At 45.2% G+C, this 16150-nt stretch overlaps 2 protein-coding genes across 2 annotated transcripts in view; both read right to left on the bottom strand.

Moving 5' to 3' along the window:
- The window catches only part of LOC311134805 (sodium/calcium exchanger 1-like), a gene marked incomplete at both ends in the record, with an annotated part of 795938 nt that overhangs the window by 177409 nt on the left and 602379 nt on the right, over positions 1-16150 (bottom strand). The window lies entirely within an intron of this gene.
- LOC311134920 (zinc finger CCHC domain-containing protein 24-like) overlaps positions 1-16150 on the bottom strand; it is a 64438-nt gene that overhangs the window by 47097 nt on the left and 1191 nt on the right. The window contains exon 2 of the mRNA XM_084168686.1: positions 10098-10298. Within this exon, the coding sequence (XP_084024812.1) occupies positions 10098-10298 (201 nt within the window). The remainder of the gene's footprint in view (positions 1-10097; positions 10299-16150) is intronic.

The following is a 16150-nucleotide window of genomic DNA, read 5'->3' as shown; positions in this document are numbered from 1 at the left end:
CATTCTCCAAATAAAAGCCTGTTTACATAACACCTCGGTTGCCCTGTGACAGCAGGCAGAGAGGAAGAGGAGAGAGGCGATAGGAGAGGAGAGAGGAGATAGGAGAGGAGAGAGGAGACAGGAGAGGAGAGAGGAGAGAGGAGATAGGAGAGGAGAGAGGAGATAGGAGAGGGCAGAAAGGAGAGAGGAGAGCAGATATGCCACCAGCATTTCCTCTTTCGTCAAAGCGGAGAAGGAAACAGGGACAGAGAGGTGAGGAATATCATTGCAGTACACATACAAAAAGACATGCACGCATTCACATACACACACACAAACACACACATGCCTCACACAGCCCACCTCCCGACACACACAGCCCACAGCACAAACACACACACACCACAGGAAGACCTATCACAGAGCCCCTTCCTGTGTCTTTCTGCAGCTCCACTCAGCTGTGTCATTCTCTGTTTCCTATCGGAGCCCCCTCCCTCTAAGCCACAACAACCAACCAGGACCTTGTTGATCCACACTAACCAAGATCCCACTAGGGCAGCCCTCTCTGGGGGGAGGAGAACAGGAATAGTTGGGCTTGGGTCTCCACTCCAGCCCCTCAGTAACTACGGAGGACTGATGGAGAGTGAGAGGACGGAGAGAAACAGAAAGAGAAAGGCCACTCTGGGAGACTACACCACCGTACCTAGGAGCATAAAATCACTAAGCTGGAAAGGACAATTACACAGATAGATCTCTCAGAATTAAGGGGCGGGGGGGGGGGGGGGGGGGGAGATGAAGAGAGAGCAAGGTTGCGAGATATAGAGTAGGAGAGAGAGAGAGATAGTCATAATAATATGATTCTCCACGCTGCTGGACCCAGATCAAAAACCCAGCAGAGGGAGGCCTGTGAAGTCATATCCTGCGCCTTAAGGGTGTCCGCTTGATAAACATCACACAGGAAGGGGACGCTAATTCAGACCTGGGTCAAATAAATACGCCTGTCCAATACTTTGAAATGAACACCTGAACACCTCCCTCTGCAATTGGATCCTGGACTTCCTGACGGGCCAGCCCCAGGTGGTGAGGGTAGGCAACAACACCTCCGCCACATTGACCCTCAACACGGGGGCCCTCAGGGGTGTGCTTAGTCCCCTCCTGTACTCCCTGTTCACCCACGACTGCATGGTCACGCACGACTCCAACACCATCATCAAATTTGCTGACGACACGACGGTGGTAGGCCTGATCACCGGCGGCGATGAGACAGCCTACAGGGAGGAGGTCAGTGACCTGGCAGTGTGGTACCAGGACAACAACCTCTCCCTCAATGTCAGTAAGACCAAGGAGCTGATCGTGGACTACAGGAGAAAGAGGGGAGAGCACACTCCCATCCACATCGACGGGGCTGCTGTGGAGCCGGTCGAGAGCATCAAGTTCCTTGGCGTCCACATCACTAAGGACTTAACATTGTCCACACACACTCATACAGTCATGAAGATGGCACGACAGCGCCTCTTTCCCATCAGGAGGCTGAAAAGATTTGGCATGGGCCCTTGGATTCTCAAAAGGTTCTACAGCTGCACCATCGAGAGCATCTTGACTGGCTGCATCACCGCTTGGTATGGCAAATGCACCGCCCTCGACCGCAAACCTCTACATCTAGGACCCCTGCCATCTAGGACCTCTATATAAGTTGATGTCAGAGAAAGGCCCAAAAATTGCAAACAGGCTCTGAGACAGGTTCTACCCCCGAGCCATAAGACTGCTATATAGCCATAAGACTGCTAAATAGTTCATTAAATGGTTACCCAGACTATCTGACCCTATCTTGCACTGACTCTATGCACACTCACAAGACTATATATACACACACTGTCTCACACACACTACACTGACACTCTCACACAAAACCCACACCGACACAACAAAAACACACATACACGCACACACATACACTCATCATATGCTGCTGCTCCACTGTTCTTTATTTTACTCGTATTATTATTATCTATCCTGATGCCTAGTCACTTTACCCTGCCTATTTAGATTTCTATCTCAAATACCCTTGCACATTGATCGGGTATTGGTGCTCCCTGTATATGAGCTGTATATGAGCATTCTTGTGTATTTTATTCCTCTTGTGTTACTATTTATACTTTTTTTATACAGTGGGGAGAACAAGTATTTGATACACTGCCGATTTTGCAGGTTTTCCTACCTACAAAGCATGTAGAGGTCTGTAATTTTTATCATAGGTACACTTCAACTGTGAGGGACGGAATCTAAAACAAAAATCCAGAAAATCACATTGTATGATTTTTAAGTAATTAATGTCACGCCCTGACTCAAGGGACTCGTATATGTTGAGTCAGGGTGTGTATGTTCTATGTTGTATATTTCTATGTTGATGTTCTAGTATGTCTATTTCTATGTTGGCCAGTGTGGTTCCCAATCAGAGGCAGCTGTCGCTCGTTGTTTCTGATTGGGGACCATACTTAGGCAGCCTTTTGGCACGAGTTAGTTGTGGGATCTTGTTCCGTGTTAAGGTATGTTGTGTTGCGCTGCCTTGGACTTCACGTATCGTTTGTTTATTGTTTTGTCGTTGTGTTTATTCGTTAATAAACATGTATGCATATCACGCTGCGCCTTGGTCCGTCCCGTCTATAAACGAACGTGACAGAAGATCCCACCAAACGAAGACCAAGCAGCGTGTCCAGGAGCAGACAGCCTGGACCTGGGAGGAGATCCTGGACGGTAAGGGATCCTGGACTTGGGAGGAGATTCAGGCCGGGATGGATCGCCGTCCTTGGGAGGAGACAGTGGAGGCGCGGCATAGAGAGGAGCAGCGGCAACACAGAAGGTGCCGGCCGAGGAAGAAGCCCGAGAGACAGCCCCAATATTATTTTTTTGGGGGGGGGGCTAAAAGGGTGGTTGGCGGAGCCTAGTGTTAGAGCAGAGCCAACTCCCCGTACTCACGCGAGGAAGCGTGTGACTGGGCAGGCTCCGTGTTATGCGGAGCTACGTACTGTGTCGCCAGTGTTCCGGCACAGTCCTGTACGTCCTGTGCTAGCACCACGCACGTGTCATGCGAAGATGGGCATTCAGCCAGGACGGGGTGTGCCGGCTCAACGCTCCTGGTCTCCAGGACGCCTCCTCGGTCCCGCATATCCTGCGCCTGTTCTACAAGCTGTATCGCCAGTGCGCGTGCACAGCCCAGTGCGTCCTGTGCTAGCGCACCGCATGTGTAGTGTGAAAGTGGGCAACCAGCCAGGACGGGTTGTGCCAGCTCTCCGCTCCAGACCTCCAGTCCGCCATCGCAGTCCGGTCCGGCCCATTCCTGCTCCTCGCACCAAACCAGTGGTGCGTGTTTCCAGCTCGGCCCGGCCTGTTCCTGCTCCTCGCACCAAGCCAGTGGTGCGCGTCGCCAGCCCGGTCCGGCCTGTTCCTGTCCCTCGCACCAAGCCAGTGGTGCGCGTCGCCAGCCCGGCCCGGCCTGTTCCTGCTCCTCGCACCAAGCCAGTGGTGCGCGTCGCCAGCCCGGCCCGGCCTGTTCCTGCTCCTTGCACCAAGCCAGTGGTGCGCGTCGCTAGACCGGCCCGGCCTGTTCCTGCCCCTCGCACCAAGCCAGTGGTGCGCGTCGCCAGCCTGGTCCGGCCTGTTCCTTCTCCTCGCACCAAGCCAGTGGTGCGCGTCGCCAGCCCGGCCCGGCCTGTTCCTGTCCCTCACACCAAGCCAGTGGTGCGCGTCGCCAGCCCGGTCCGGCCTGTTCCTGTCCCTCGCACCAAGCCAGTGGTGCGTGTCGCCAGCCCGGCCCGGCCTGTTCCTGTCCCTCGCACCAAGCCAGTGGTGCGCGTCGCCAGCCCGGTCCGGCCTGTTCCTGCTCCTCGCACCAAGCCAGTGGTGCGTGTGTCCAGTCCGGCACGGCCCGTGCCTGTCCCACCGGTGCCTGGTCCGGCACCGGTCAGCTGCTCCACTCCGGAGCCAGAGCAGTCCACTCCACCGGTGCCTGATCCAGCTCCGGTTAGCTGCTCCACTCCGGCGCCAGAGCAATCCGCTCCACCGGGGTCCAGTCAAGCTCCGGTCAGCAGATCCACTCCGGAGCCAGAGCAGTCCGCTCCACCTGTGGCCAGTTCAGCTCCGGTCAGCTGCTCCACTCCGGAGCCAGAGCAGTTCGATCCACCGTCGTCGGGTCCAGCTCCAGTCAGCGGTTCCAGTCTAGACCCAGACATCAGCCCCTCTCCAGGTTCGGGGTCTCCCACACCAGGGTCCAGACAGGGCTTGGTACTTCGTGGGAGGAAGGAGAGGGGAAGCAGCTCACCGAGGTCCAGACCAGACCAGGGGCGCAACAGGGAGGTGGAGAGTAAGTGGTGGTCACGCCCGGAGCCGGATCCGCCTCCGAGGCGGAATGCCCACCCGGCCCCTACCCTGTTATGTTTATGTGGCGCGGTCGGAGTCCGCACCTTTGGGGGGGGGGGGGGGGGGGGGGTACTGTCACGCCCTGACTCAAGGGACTCGTATATGTTGAGTCAGGGTGTGTATGTTGTATATTTCTATGTTGATGTTCTAGTATGTCTATTTCTATGTTGGCCGGTGTGGTTCCCAATCAGAGGCAGCTGTCGCTCGTTGTCTCTGATTGGGGACCATACTTAGGCAGCCTTTTGGCACGAGTTAGTTGTGGGATCTTGTTCCGTGTGAGGTATGTTGTTTGTCTACCTTGGACTTCACGTTTCGTTTCATTTGTTGTTTTGTCGTGGTGTTTATTCAATATAAATAAACATGTATGCATATCACGCTGCGCCTTGGTCCGTCCCGTCTATGAACGATCGTGACAATTCATTTGCATTTTATTGCATGACATAAGTCTTTGATACATCAGAAAAGCAGAACTTAATATTTGGTACAGAAACCTTTGTTTGCAATTACAGAGATCATACGTTTCCTGTAGGTCTTGACCAGGTTTGCACACACTGCAGCAGGGATTTTGGCCCACTCCTCCATACAGATCTTCTCCAGATCCTTCAGGTTTCGGGGCTGTCGCTGGGCAATACGGACTTTCAGCTCCCTCCAAAGATTTTCTATTGGGTTCAGGTCTGGAGACTGGCTAGGCCACTCCAGGACCTTGAGATACTTCTTACGGAGCCACTCCTTGGTTGCCCTGGCTGTGTGTTTCGGGTCGTTGTCATGCTGGAAGACCCAGCCACGACCCATCTTCAATGCTTTTACTGAGGGAAGGAGGTTGTTGGCCAAGATCTCGCGATACATGGCCCCATCCATCCTCCCCTCAATACGGTGCAGTCGTCCTGTCCCCTTTGCAGAAAAGCATCCCCAAAGAATGATGTTTCCACCTCCATGCTTCACGGTTGGGATGGTGTTCTTGGGGTTGTACTCATCCTTCTTCTTCCTCCAAACACGGCGAGTGGAGTTTAGACCAAAAAGCTCTATTTTTGTCTCATCAGACCACATGACCTTCTCCCATTCCTCCTCTGGATCATCCAGATGGTCATTGGCAAACTTCATACGGGCCTGGACATGCGCTGGCTTGAGCAGGGGGACCTTGCGTGCGCTGCAGGATTTTAATCCATGACGGCGTAGTGTGTTACTAATGGTTTTCTTTGAGACTGTGGTCCCAGCTCTCTTCAGGTCATTGACCAGGTCCTGCCATGTAGTTCTGGGCTGATCCCTCACCTTCCTCATGATCATTGATGCCCCACGAGGTGAGATCTTGCATGGAGCCCCAGACCGAGGGTGATTGACCGTCATCTTGAACTTCTTCCATTTTCTAATAATTGCGCCAACAGTTGTTGCCTTCTCACCAAGCTGCTTGCCTATTGTCCTGTAGCCCATCCCAGCCTTGTGCAGGTCTACAATTTTATCCCTGATGTCCTTACACAGCTCTCTGGTCTTGGCCATTGTGGAGAGGTTGGAGTCTGTTTGATTGAGTGTGTGGACATGTGTCTTTTATACAGGTAACGAGTTCAAACAGGTGCAGTTAATACAGGTAATGAGTGGAGAACAGGAGGGCTTCTTAAAGAAAAACTAACAGGTCTGTGAGAGCCGGAATTCTTACTGGTTGGTAGGTGATCAAATACTTATGTCATGCAATAAAATGCAAATTAATTACTTAAAAATCATACAATGTGATTTTCTGGATTTTTGTTTTAGATTCCGTCTCTCACAGTTGAAGTGTACCTATGATAAAAATTACAGACCTCTACATGCTTTGTAAGTAGGAAAACCTGCAAAATCGGCAGTGTATCAAATACTTGTTCTCCCCACTGTAGTTGGAAAGGGCTCGTAAGCAAGCATTTCAAGGTAAAGTCTACACCTGTTGTATTCGGCGCATGTGAAAAATACAATTTGATTTGATTTGAAATACTTGAGCTATGCTTGATTCATAGACATATCATTTGATTTGGTTGATCAAATTATGATTTAGTTCACTCGGTACAATGGAACCAATGGAGTAGTCCCCAAAGTGCAAGCTACATGTTAAATAAAGCCCTCCTCAAATAATTGTAAATACTTGAGCTGCGCTTGATCTAGTTTACCCGGTAAAATGGAACCAACAGAATAGTCCCCAAAGAGCAAAAGTAGTGCACTAAAAGGGAATAGGGTGCCATTTGGGACGTAGATGTGGTTGAAACACACACACACACACACACATTGGAGATCTGATGTTTGCTGTGTATCCGTTGGCAGTTTAACGAACAGTTGAGGAGCCCTGACAGAACCGCTGTGATTTGAGTTACACCCATGCACATGCACACGTACACGCACACACACACATTTGAGTTACGCCCTTGTAGGCTAGCTGTCCTGCTGACAGATTGGTTTCATAGCAGTCTAATGTCGAGGGGGTTTGGTCGTAATAAAACAAAAACTTAACATTTCCACTGACTATCCTGCAACTGCTGCCCTGCAACTGCTGCCCTGCAACTGACTGGTTCAATGCTTTAAATACACAGTGATAACTATTAAGCACGGATTTACAACATCAACACAATAAACTTAAACTTCAACGTCATTCATTAAGTCATTCCTAATACAAGGATTAGTGTTGATTGGTCAGATCTAAACAACTAGAAAGCTCTACAAAACACACGGAAGCACACACACATATACACACACACACAATAAGAGCAAGAGAGAAGCTGAGTGAAAGAGAGAGAATATCTGTCATCACTATGGACCTGTCTAACAACAACAGCTCCACACCAGAATTCAGAGAAAACTGTCATTGTGTGTCCCTGTTTCAAAATCTCATATTTTAAACCCAGTCCATGCAGTTTGCTTTTACAAGACGTCGTAAAGGGAGACAGAACATTCCTCAAAGTGCCTGTATGTGAAAACCACAGTAGTCATTTTGTGGTCCATAATCTCTATCTCAGTATCACTAGCTTTTCCGAATGCTATTTCAGTTGTACTATTGTGACATGTTACGCCATCATAGTGTGCATAATATGGCATGATGTCAATATTGTAATGCTTACATCATATCTATGTACAATTATTTATACTGTATTTTAGGGTGCATTTACACATTTATCATTACTAGAAGTAGGCTATCATATATTGTGATCGTTTTGGATACTAAAAAACATAATTTGATGTCTCCCATACATACAGTGCCTTGCAAAAGTATGCCTCCCCCTTGGCGTTTTTCCTATTTTGTTGCATTACAACCTGTAATTTAAATTGATTTTTTTGGGATTTCATGTAATGGACATACACAAAATAGTGTGAAATGAAAAAAATTACTTGTTTCAAAGAATTCTAAAAAATAAATAACGGAAAAGTGGTGCGTGCATATGTATTCACCCCCTATGCTTCCCCTAAATAAGATCTGGTGCAACCAATTACCTTCAGAAGTCACATAATTAGTTAAATATAGTCCACCTGTGTGCAATCTAAGTGCACATGATCTGTCATATGATCTCAGTATATATACACCTGTTCTGAAAGGCCCCAGAGTCTGCAACACCATTAAGCAAGGGGCACCACCAAGCAAGCAGGACCATGAAGACCAAGGAGCTCTCCAAACAGGTCAGGGACAAAGTTGTGGAGAAGTACAGAGCAGGGTTGGGTTATAAAAAAATATCAAAAACTCTGAATATCCCACGGAGCAATTAAAATTTTTTAAGAATATGGCACCACAACAAACCTGCCAAGAGAGGGCCGCCCACCAAAACTCACGGACCAGGCAAGGAGGGCATTAATCAGAGAGGTAACAAAGAGACCAAAGATAACCCTGAAGGAGCTGCAAAGCTCCACAGCGGAGATTGGAGTATCTGTCCATAGGACCACTTTAAGCCGTACACTCCACAGAGCTGACCTTTACGGAAGAGTGGCCAGAAAAAAGCCATTGCTTAAAGAAAAGAATAAGCAAAAACGTTCGGTGTTCGCCAAAAGCCATGTGGGAGACTCCCCAAACATATGGAAGAAGGTACTATGGTCAGATGAGACTAAAATTTAGCTTTTTGGCCATCAAGGAAAACGCTATGTCTGGCGCAAACCCAACACCTCTCATCACCCTGAGAACACCATCCCCACAGTGAAGCATGGTGGTGGCAGCATCATGCTGTGGGGATGTTTTTCATCGGCAGGGACTGGGAAACTGGTCAGAATTGAAGGAATGATGGATGGTGCTAAATACAGGGAAATTCTTGAGGGAAACCTGTTTCAGTCTTCCAGAGATTTGAGACTGGGACGGAGGTTCACCTTCCAGCAGGACAATGACCCTAAGCATACTGCTAAAGCAACACTTGAGTGGTTTAAGGGGAAACATTTAAATGTCTTGGAATGGCCTAGTCAAAGCCCAGACCTCAATCCAATTGAGAATCTGTGGTATGACTTAAAGATTGCTGTACACCAGCGGAACCCATCCAACTTGAAGGAGCTGGAGCAGTTTTGCAAAATCACAGCGGCTAGATGTGCCAAGCTTATAGAGACATACCCCTAGAGACTTGCAGCTGTAATTGCTGCAAAAGGTGGCTCTACAAAGTATTGACTTTGGGGGGGTGAATAGTTATGCACGCTCAAGTTCTGTTTTTTGGTCTTATTTCTTGTTTGTTTCACAAGAAAAAATATTTTGCATCTTCAAAGTGGTAGGCATGTTGTGTAAATCAAATGATACAAACCCCAAAAAAATCAATTTTAATTCCAGGTTGTAAGGCAACAAAATAGGAAAAATACCAAGGGAGATGAATACTTTTGCAAGGCACTGTACATACAGTACATCATCCAATCAATAGGTGGGTAGATCCACAAAACTGGAATGAGTTTACCAGTCAAATTGCCAATGTCAGATGTTCCAAGCCTGTTCCACACATTCTATTTCTAGGGGTATATCAGTAACATCAGTACCGCAGAGTCCTGGGAGTATTCATTATGCCGATTCTGTTGCAAAACGTTTCTTAAACGGAAGCAAACAGAACGAAACGGGGCGGGACCTACCTGAATTTGTCCAATAGAAACTCGTTTTGTTCTGTTTGCTTCCGTTTGGTTCTTAAACGGTAAACGGTTTCTGTAATAAATACACTCCAGTACTGATTCTGTTAAACAGAGGAGAGCTCAGCTTGGACCCCATTGGTCACACTCTGGTACCCATGGGACTTCACAGCTGGAACTCGCTGCTAATTTGCCATGGTTACACTCGTTTTCCTCACAGAGAGACCTGCGTCATAAAATACAAAAATATTGGAAAACCGAGAGGGGAAAAGTATAAGATCAGCAACTAGGGGCCAACTTCACCCTACTCTTCCTACCTCATAGTGAAGTTCAGTAGTCTATCCGTCTGCGCAATTAACACACACTCATGACCACAGAGGACAGAGGCCTGTCTGTCTGACATTTAGGTCAGGGCATCACACAGATGCCATCGCCGCACAGCCATTGGTCAACTCAAAAGGGACATGATTGGCTGGAAATATGGTCACATGACTCAAAGGACGCCATGTTGGCTCTCGATGGCAGCCATTAGCATTTTGAAATCGAAAGACACTGAACCAATAGAATTAGAGGTAGAACCCCAAAAAATAAATGGATGGATGAATGAATGAATGAATGAACAAACAAACATAAATGTGAATGAATAAGGACTGTCTCAGTCTGTGTCCTACCTGGGGGCAGTCTTTGATGTAGTGGCCCTTGTTGAAGCAGAGGTGGCACAGGTAGTTGGGCGGGGGTCTTTTGCTGGGCTTGCGGGGCTCTGAGGAGAGGGAGAGGTCGGAGAAGTGGTCCGTCAAGGAATTGAGTCCATCAACGATGTTGTTGAGCGAGTCATATGGCGAGACATTCTTATATACCCTGTTATTCAATGCCTGGAACAGGGAGAGACAGGAAAACGTGGTTGGTATATTACGCAGAGAAAAAACATGGCAAGAAATGTAGAATAAAGGAAGATATGAAAATGAGGTGATGATGTCTTTCTCGTGGTAACTTAGTGCAAAGTTTGAAGTGCCGCCTGTTTTTATTCCCTCATTACTTTTGTGGCAGAGCACCGAGCTTTATGGGTATTTTTACGAAGAGCACCTGCAACTCCCCTCTATCATGCTTACAGAGTAGTTTGACAACCTATGGATACATGATACCACTAACGAAACAATATCACATAGAAAAGCAGGTCTGGATTTTTTTTCATTTGCGATGCTCTTGAATTTAATCACCAATTTCCGTTGACTGTTCTATGCCCTCCGTCTTTTCTCTTACGCAGAAAAAAGATCCTTGATAATTTCTCTCATTAAATTCAGCACATCTGGCGCTCCGTCCAGCTGTTGCTTATGAACTGGAAAAGTACTGGGGATGTCACAAAGGAAGACAGGACTTTAGAGAAGGATGACTTACAGTAAACAAGGAGAGAGAGAGAGAGAGAGAGAGAGAGAGAGAGAGAGAGAGAGAGAGAGAGAGAGAGAGAGAGAGAGAGCGTTTTACTTGAGAGAGAGTGTTTTACTTGATGGCCAAAAAGCTCAATTTTAGTCTCATCTGACCATAGTACATTCTTCCATATGTTTGGGGAGTCTCCCACATGCCTTTTGGCGAACACCAAACGTGTTTGCTTATTTCTTTCTTTAAGCAATGGCTTTTTTCTGGCCACTCTTCCGTAAAGCCCAGTTCTGTGGAGTGTACGGCTTAAAGTGGTCCTATGGACAGATACTCCAATCTCCGCTGTGGAGCTTTGCAGCTCCTTCAGGGTTATCTTTGGTCTCTTTGTTGCCTCTCTGATTAATGCCCTCCTTGCCTGGTCCGTGTGTTTTGGTGGGCGGCCCTCTCTTGGCAGGTTTGTTGTGGTGCCATATTCTTTCCATTTTGTAATAATGGATTTAATGGTGCTCCATGGGATGTTCAAAATTTCAGATATTTTTTTATAACCTATACTTCTCCACAACTTTGTCCCTGACCTGTTTGGAGATCTCCTTGGTCTTCATGGTGCCGCTTGCTTGGTGGTGCCCCTTGCTTAGTGGTGCCCCTTGCTTAGTGGTGTTGCAGACCCTGGGGACTTTCAGAACAGGTGTAGATATACTGAGATCATGCGGCACTTAGATTGCACACAGGTGGACTTTATTTAACTAATTATGTGACTTCTGAAGGTAATTGGTTGCACCAGATCTTATTTAGGGGCTTCATAGCATATGCACGCACCTCTTTTCCGTTATTTTTTTTATTTAATTTTTTTCATTTCACTTCACCAATTTGGACTATTTTGTGTATGTCCATTACATGAAATCCAAATAAAAATCCATTTAAATTACAGGTTGTAATGCAACAATATAGGAAAAACGCCAAGGGGGATGAATACTTTTGCAAGTCTCTGTAAAGGAAATAGGGTGCCATTTGGGACACATTACTCATCTCATCTGAGTAAGTGGCTGAATTCACAGCTCCATGGGTGAGCCGTTACACCCCAGAGGAGGGAAACACTGCTGTTAGGTTGCGTCCCAAATGGCATCCTATTCCTTATATAGTGCACTACTTTTGAACAGAGCTCATAGTAGGCAAGAACGATTTCGGACACAGCCATTGATATACTCTATTTCTCCAATACAAATAGGTTAAGTGATTAGAGTAGCTTCTACCACAGGATTGCAAGCATGGAGATCAGGAGCAATACTGTCTCTTGTGCAATATTCAATATGGAGCATAATCTTTAGCCTGGAATCCAGACCTGTTTTGTGCCAACATTCAACTCCTTGTCACTCTGTGTCATATAACAAAATAAATTGAAATATGTATTGAAATACCTGTAATAGAAATATTGCTCAACTCTGTTCACAACCACTCATTCTCCTCACATCATAACCCCTTAAAGGCCCAATGCAGCCGTTTTCATATCAATATCAAATAATTTCTGGGTAACAATTAAGTATCTTGCTTTAATAGATTTCCATTAAAATGGGCAAAAGTAGCTTTTTAGCAAAATACTATTTCTCAAGCAAGAATTTAGCTATGACTGTTTAGGAGTGGTCTATTAACCAATTTACCGCATGGTGATGTCACCATGGAAAGCCGAAATATCCCGTCCATGCAAACCTGCTGATTAGAATATCCTGTATTTTCAACCAGCAACTATCAGGAAATAACATTGATTAAAAAATCACACTTTTACAGTGTTAGTTTCATCAGCTGTTGTACAATATGATATAAACAGAATTTGGACAGCACTTGGCCTTTAATTTATTTCCTATTTCATTTGATGAGACACTAGCTAGGTTTCTATCCAATTGGTGACAGATTTTCATGCAAATATTCTAAAATCTGCATGAAAAGAATATGCACATTTTCCCACCAGAGATGTGTTTCCATCAAATTGACATTTTGCGGATAAAATGCTTTGCTTGCTGACATAAAAATACAATTTGCGGTTAAATTCCCATGTACCGAACAAAAAAAACAAGTTAAATGGGTTTCCATCGCATTTTCAACTCTACTTATGGTTTTGTCAGAAATTGATTTGCGTTATAGGGTGGCACGTAGCCAAGCGGTTAAGAGCATTTGGGCCAGTAACCGAAAGGTTGCTGGTTCAAATCCCTGGGCCAACTAGGTGAAAAAAAGTTGATGTGCCCTTGAGCAAGACTTTACCCTAATTACTCTGGATCAGAGCATTGATCATCATTTCACCAAAATAAGAACCTTGATATTTATTGGAAAGGAGCATCAATCACTGTGCACTTTCACCACCCTGTGAAGTTCATCATAATTTATTTAATCTGTAGTCTAATAAACTGTATGCTTTCCCGAGTCGTAGTGGGAGGTCCACACACCATATCATCGCGTGACTCCAACTTTACTTCGATATGATGGTTATTATATCAATATTTGCGCATTAAATGTGTTTCAACCGACATTTCTCGCATAATACATTTTACAGACACAAAAAGATCCCACCTTGTCTAGCTTATTTGGTTTTGTCAACATTTGGAAAGTTTACCGACAAATTAGCTGTTTCCATCAGGCCTGTCGTGACATTTTTGATCTGACATGTACTTTTAAAAAGGTTGGATGGAAACCTGGTAAAAAAAAAAAAATGTTGACGTCATCGACAACAACAACAAAAACAAATGCACATTACTCATCCCAACAGATCAAGCATCAGAAGTGGGTTGTTGTACTTGGCGTTGCAGTGAGGTTGAGAAAAAAAGCCCCCTCTGCTTCAACTGTTTCCAGACTCTCTTTGTGTGTGTGTGTGTGTGTGTGTGTGTGTGTGTGTGTGCGCACGCACGCAAGTGTGTGTGCATCGTGATTGCATGTGTGTGTATGCATCATGTGTGCATGTGTGCACACACGTGCATGCATAGGCGTGTGTGTGGGTGTTTGTGTGTTCAGTTTTTGCAACACATTACTCAATGGGGAATCGTAGGATCGTATGACATTACACAATGGTTTTTAATGTATGAAAACCACACCCATGTTTAAGAGGCCTGATTTATGTTAAATGGCTGAAAAGCCTCTATACCGACATTAAGAAATATAAAAGTATACAATGGCAGGAATACTATAATATTCACTGTAATGTTTTTGCTGACTTTACTGTAGTATACTGTAGTATTTACAGTTGACTATAGTATAAATACAGTAGTAAAAAAAGAGTAGTATATACTATAGCAATTACTGTAGTGTTTTTGCAGACAGTAGTATACTGTAGTATTTACTGTAGTGTTTTTGCGCACTGTAGTATACTGTAGTATTTACTGTAGTGTTTTTTCAGACTGTAGTACGGTATACTGTAGTATTTACTGTTGGGTTTTTGCGGACTGTAGTATACTGTAGTATTTACTTTTTGGGGACATTACCGTAGTATTAACTAAAGTGCTTTTGTTTTATTATCTTTGAAATAGAAATGGGGGGCTTTCTCCTTAAGAAATACTAAAAGAGCACATTTTCCATAACCTGTAGGTAGGTAGGACTGGGTTCTGAACGGAGAGTTCAGAGCTTCTGCTATTTTCTATAACCTGTAGGGAACACAATATATGGTCTATACTTGGCATGTAGGTTTCTCACTTACTGGTGGCATATTGGGATATGGGAAGGGGAATGGGCAGGGTATTTGCAAATGAAATGCTGTAGTATTTACTATAGTTAAAATAATGTCATGTTTTGCGTACTGTAGTGTTTTTGCTGACATTCCTGTAGTATTTACTACAGTGTTTTTTTGTGGATAATATTATACTATGTATTATAGTATTCTACAGTACACTACAAAATGCTATACTAAGTACTACACATTATCGAGGGATACTACAACGTGTAGTATAGTATTCTACAGTATACTACAGTTTATTACAGAATTCTATAGTAAGTACTGTAGTATTCTATAGTAAACTGTAGTATTTTTTATGTTGGTAGCTAGGTTTCCATCAACCCATTTTTAACTCTGTTGGTGGTTTTGGCACAAATGTGCCCAACTTTGGTCTTGGCACATGTGCTCTAGCCAACAGCTCGCAGATACAGTGCAAAGGGTACATGATGGTTATTCTAGCAACAAATGCACAAAAAAGTGTTTCCACTGCCATTTGTGCATGATCTATTTGACAGACAAACCAATTATCCACCAGTCTAGCATGTTTTGTTCTGTCGAGATTTAGGAGAGTTTACCGACAATTACACTGTTTCCATCAGGCCTGTCATTAGTTTTTTATCCAACAGGTACTTAACTTGCATTAAAATGGTTGGGTAGAAACATGTTTTATGATTACCATCATAATATTTTTCAAAGGCTACATAGCTATCCCCGTTATGAAATTAAGGGATATGCCTAACACTCCACAGAACTGGGCTTTACGGAAGAGTGTCCAGAAAAAAGCCATTGCTTAAAGAAAGAAATAAGCAAACACGTTTGGTGTTCGCCAAAAGGCATGTGGGAGACTCCCCAAACATATGGAAGAATGTACTATGGTCAGATGAGACTAAAATTGAGCTTTTTGGCCATCAAGTAAAACGCTCTCTCTCAAGTAAAACGCTCTCTCTCTCTCTCTCTCTCTCTCTCTCTCTCTCTCTCTCTCTCTCTCTCTCTCTCTCTCTCTCTCTCTCTCTCTCTCTCTCTCTCTCTCTCTCTCTCTCTCTCACACACACAAAGAAACACACACACACACACACACACACACACACACACACACACACAGTCTCTCTCTCTCTCTCATTCTTTCTCTCTCTCTCTAAAACCTAGTGTCAGTTTAATCTTTAACACATGAGATCATTGTAATACACGTTCAATCACCTATTAGGCCCAGATGCTCTCTCTCCATAAGGCTGTTCAGACCTGGCTACATCCCAAATTGCACCCTATTCCCTATGTAGTGTACTATTTGACCAGAGCACATAGGGATCTAATGCACTTTGTCGAGAATAGGATGCCATTTGCAGTCACATATGGTCTGGACTATCAGTTGCATTGATGGCATGTTTGCCTGTAAATATCCATGATGACATAAATATAGAAAGTGTTTAAACAAGTCTTGTTTTTGTTTGCACAATCTGATCTATTTGCAGAAGTCGGGGGAAATAGATCATTGTAATGTAATGTAAAACAACTAGTCAAACCTGTAGGGTAGAAGTGGGTTAACCTATACAACTGTATGTACAGACACAGCATTTTGACCAACCCCTTGCAATGAGGCATAGGCATTTCTGCGCGCTACTAACGTTTAACCCGAAGACCTCTCGAGCACATCAGCATGCA

Source organism: Coregonus lavaretus (assembly GCF_964263955.1).
Source record: "Coregonus lavaretus genome assembly, chromosome: 1".
NCBI lineage: Eukaryota > Metazoa > Chordata > Actinopteri > Salmoniformes > Salmonidae > Coregonus > Coregonus lavaretus.
This window is presented reverse-complemented; position numbering and strand designations above follow the sequence as displayed.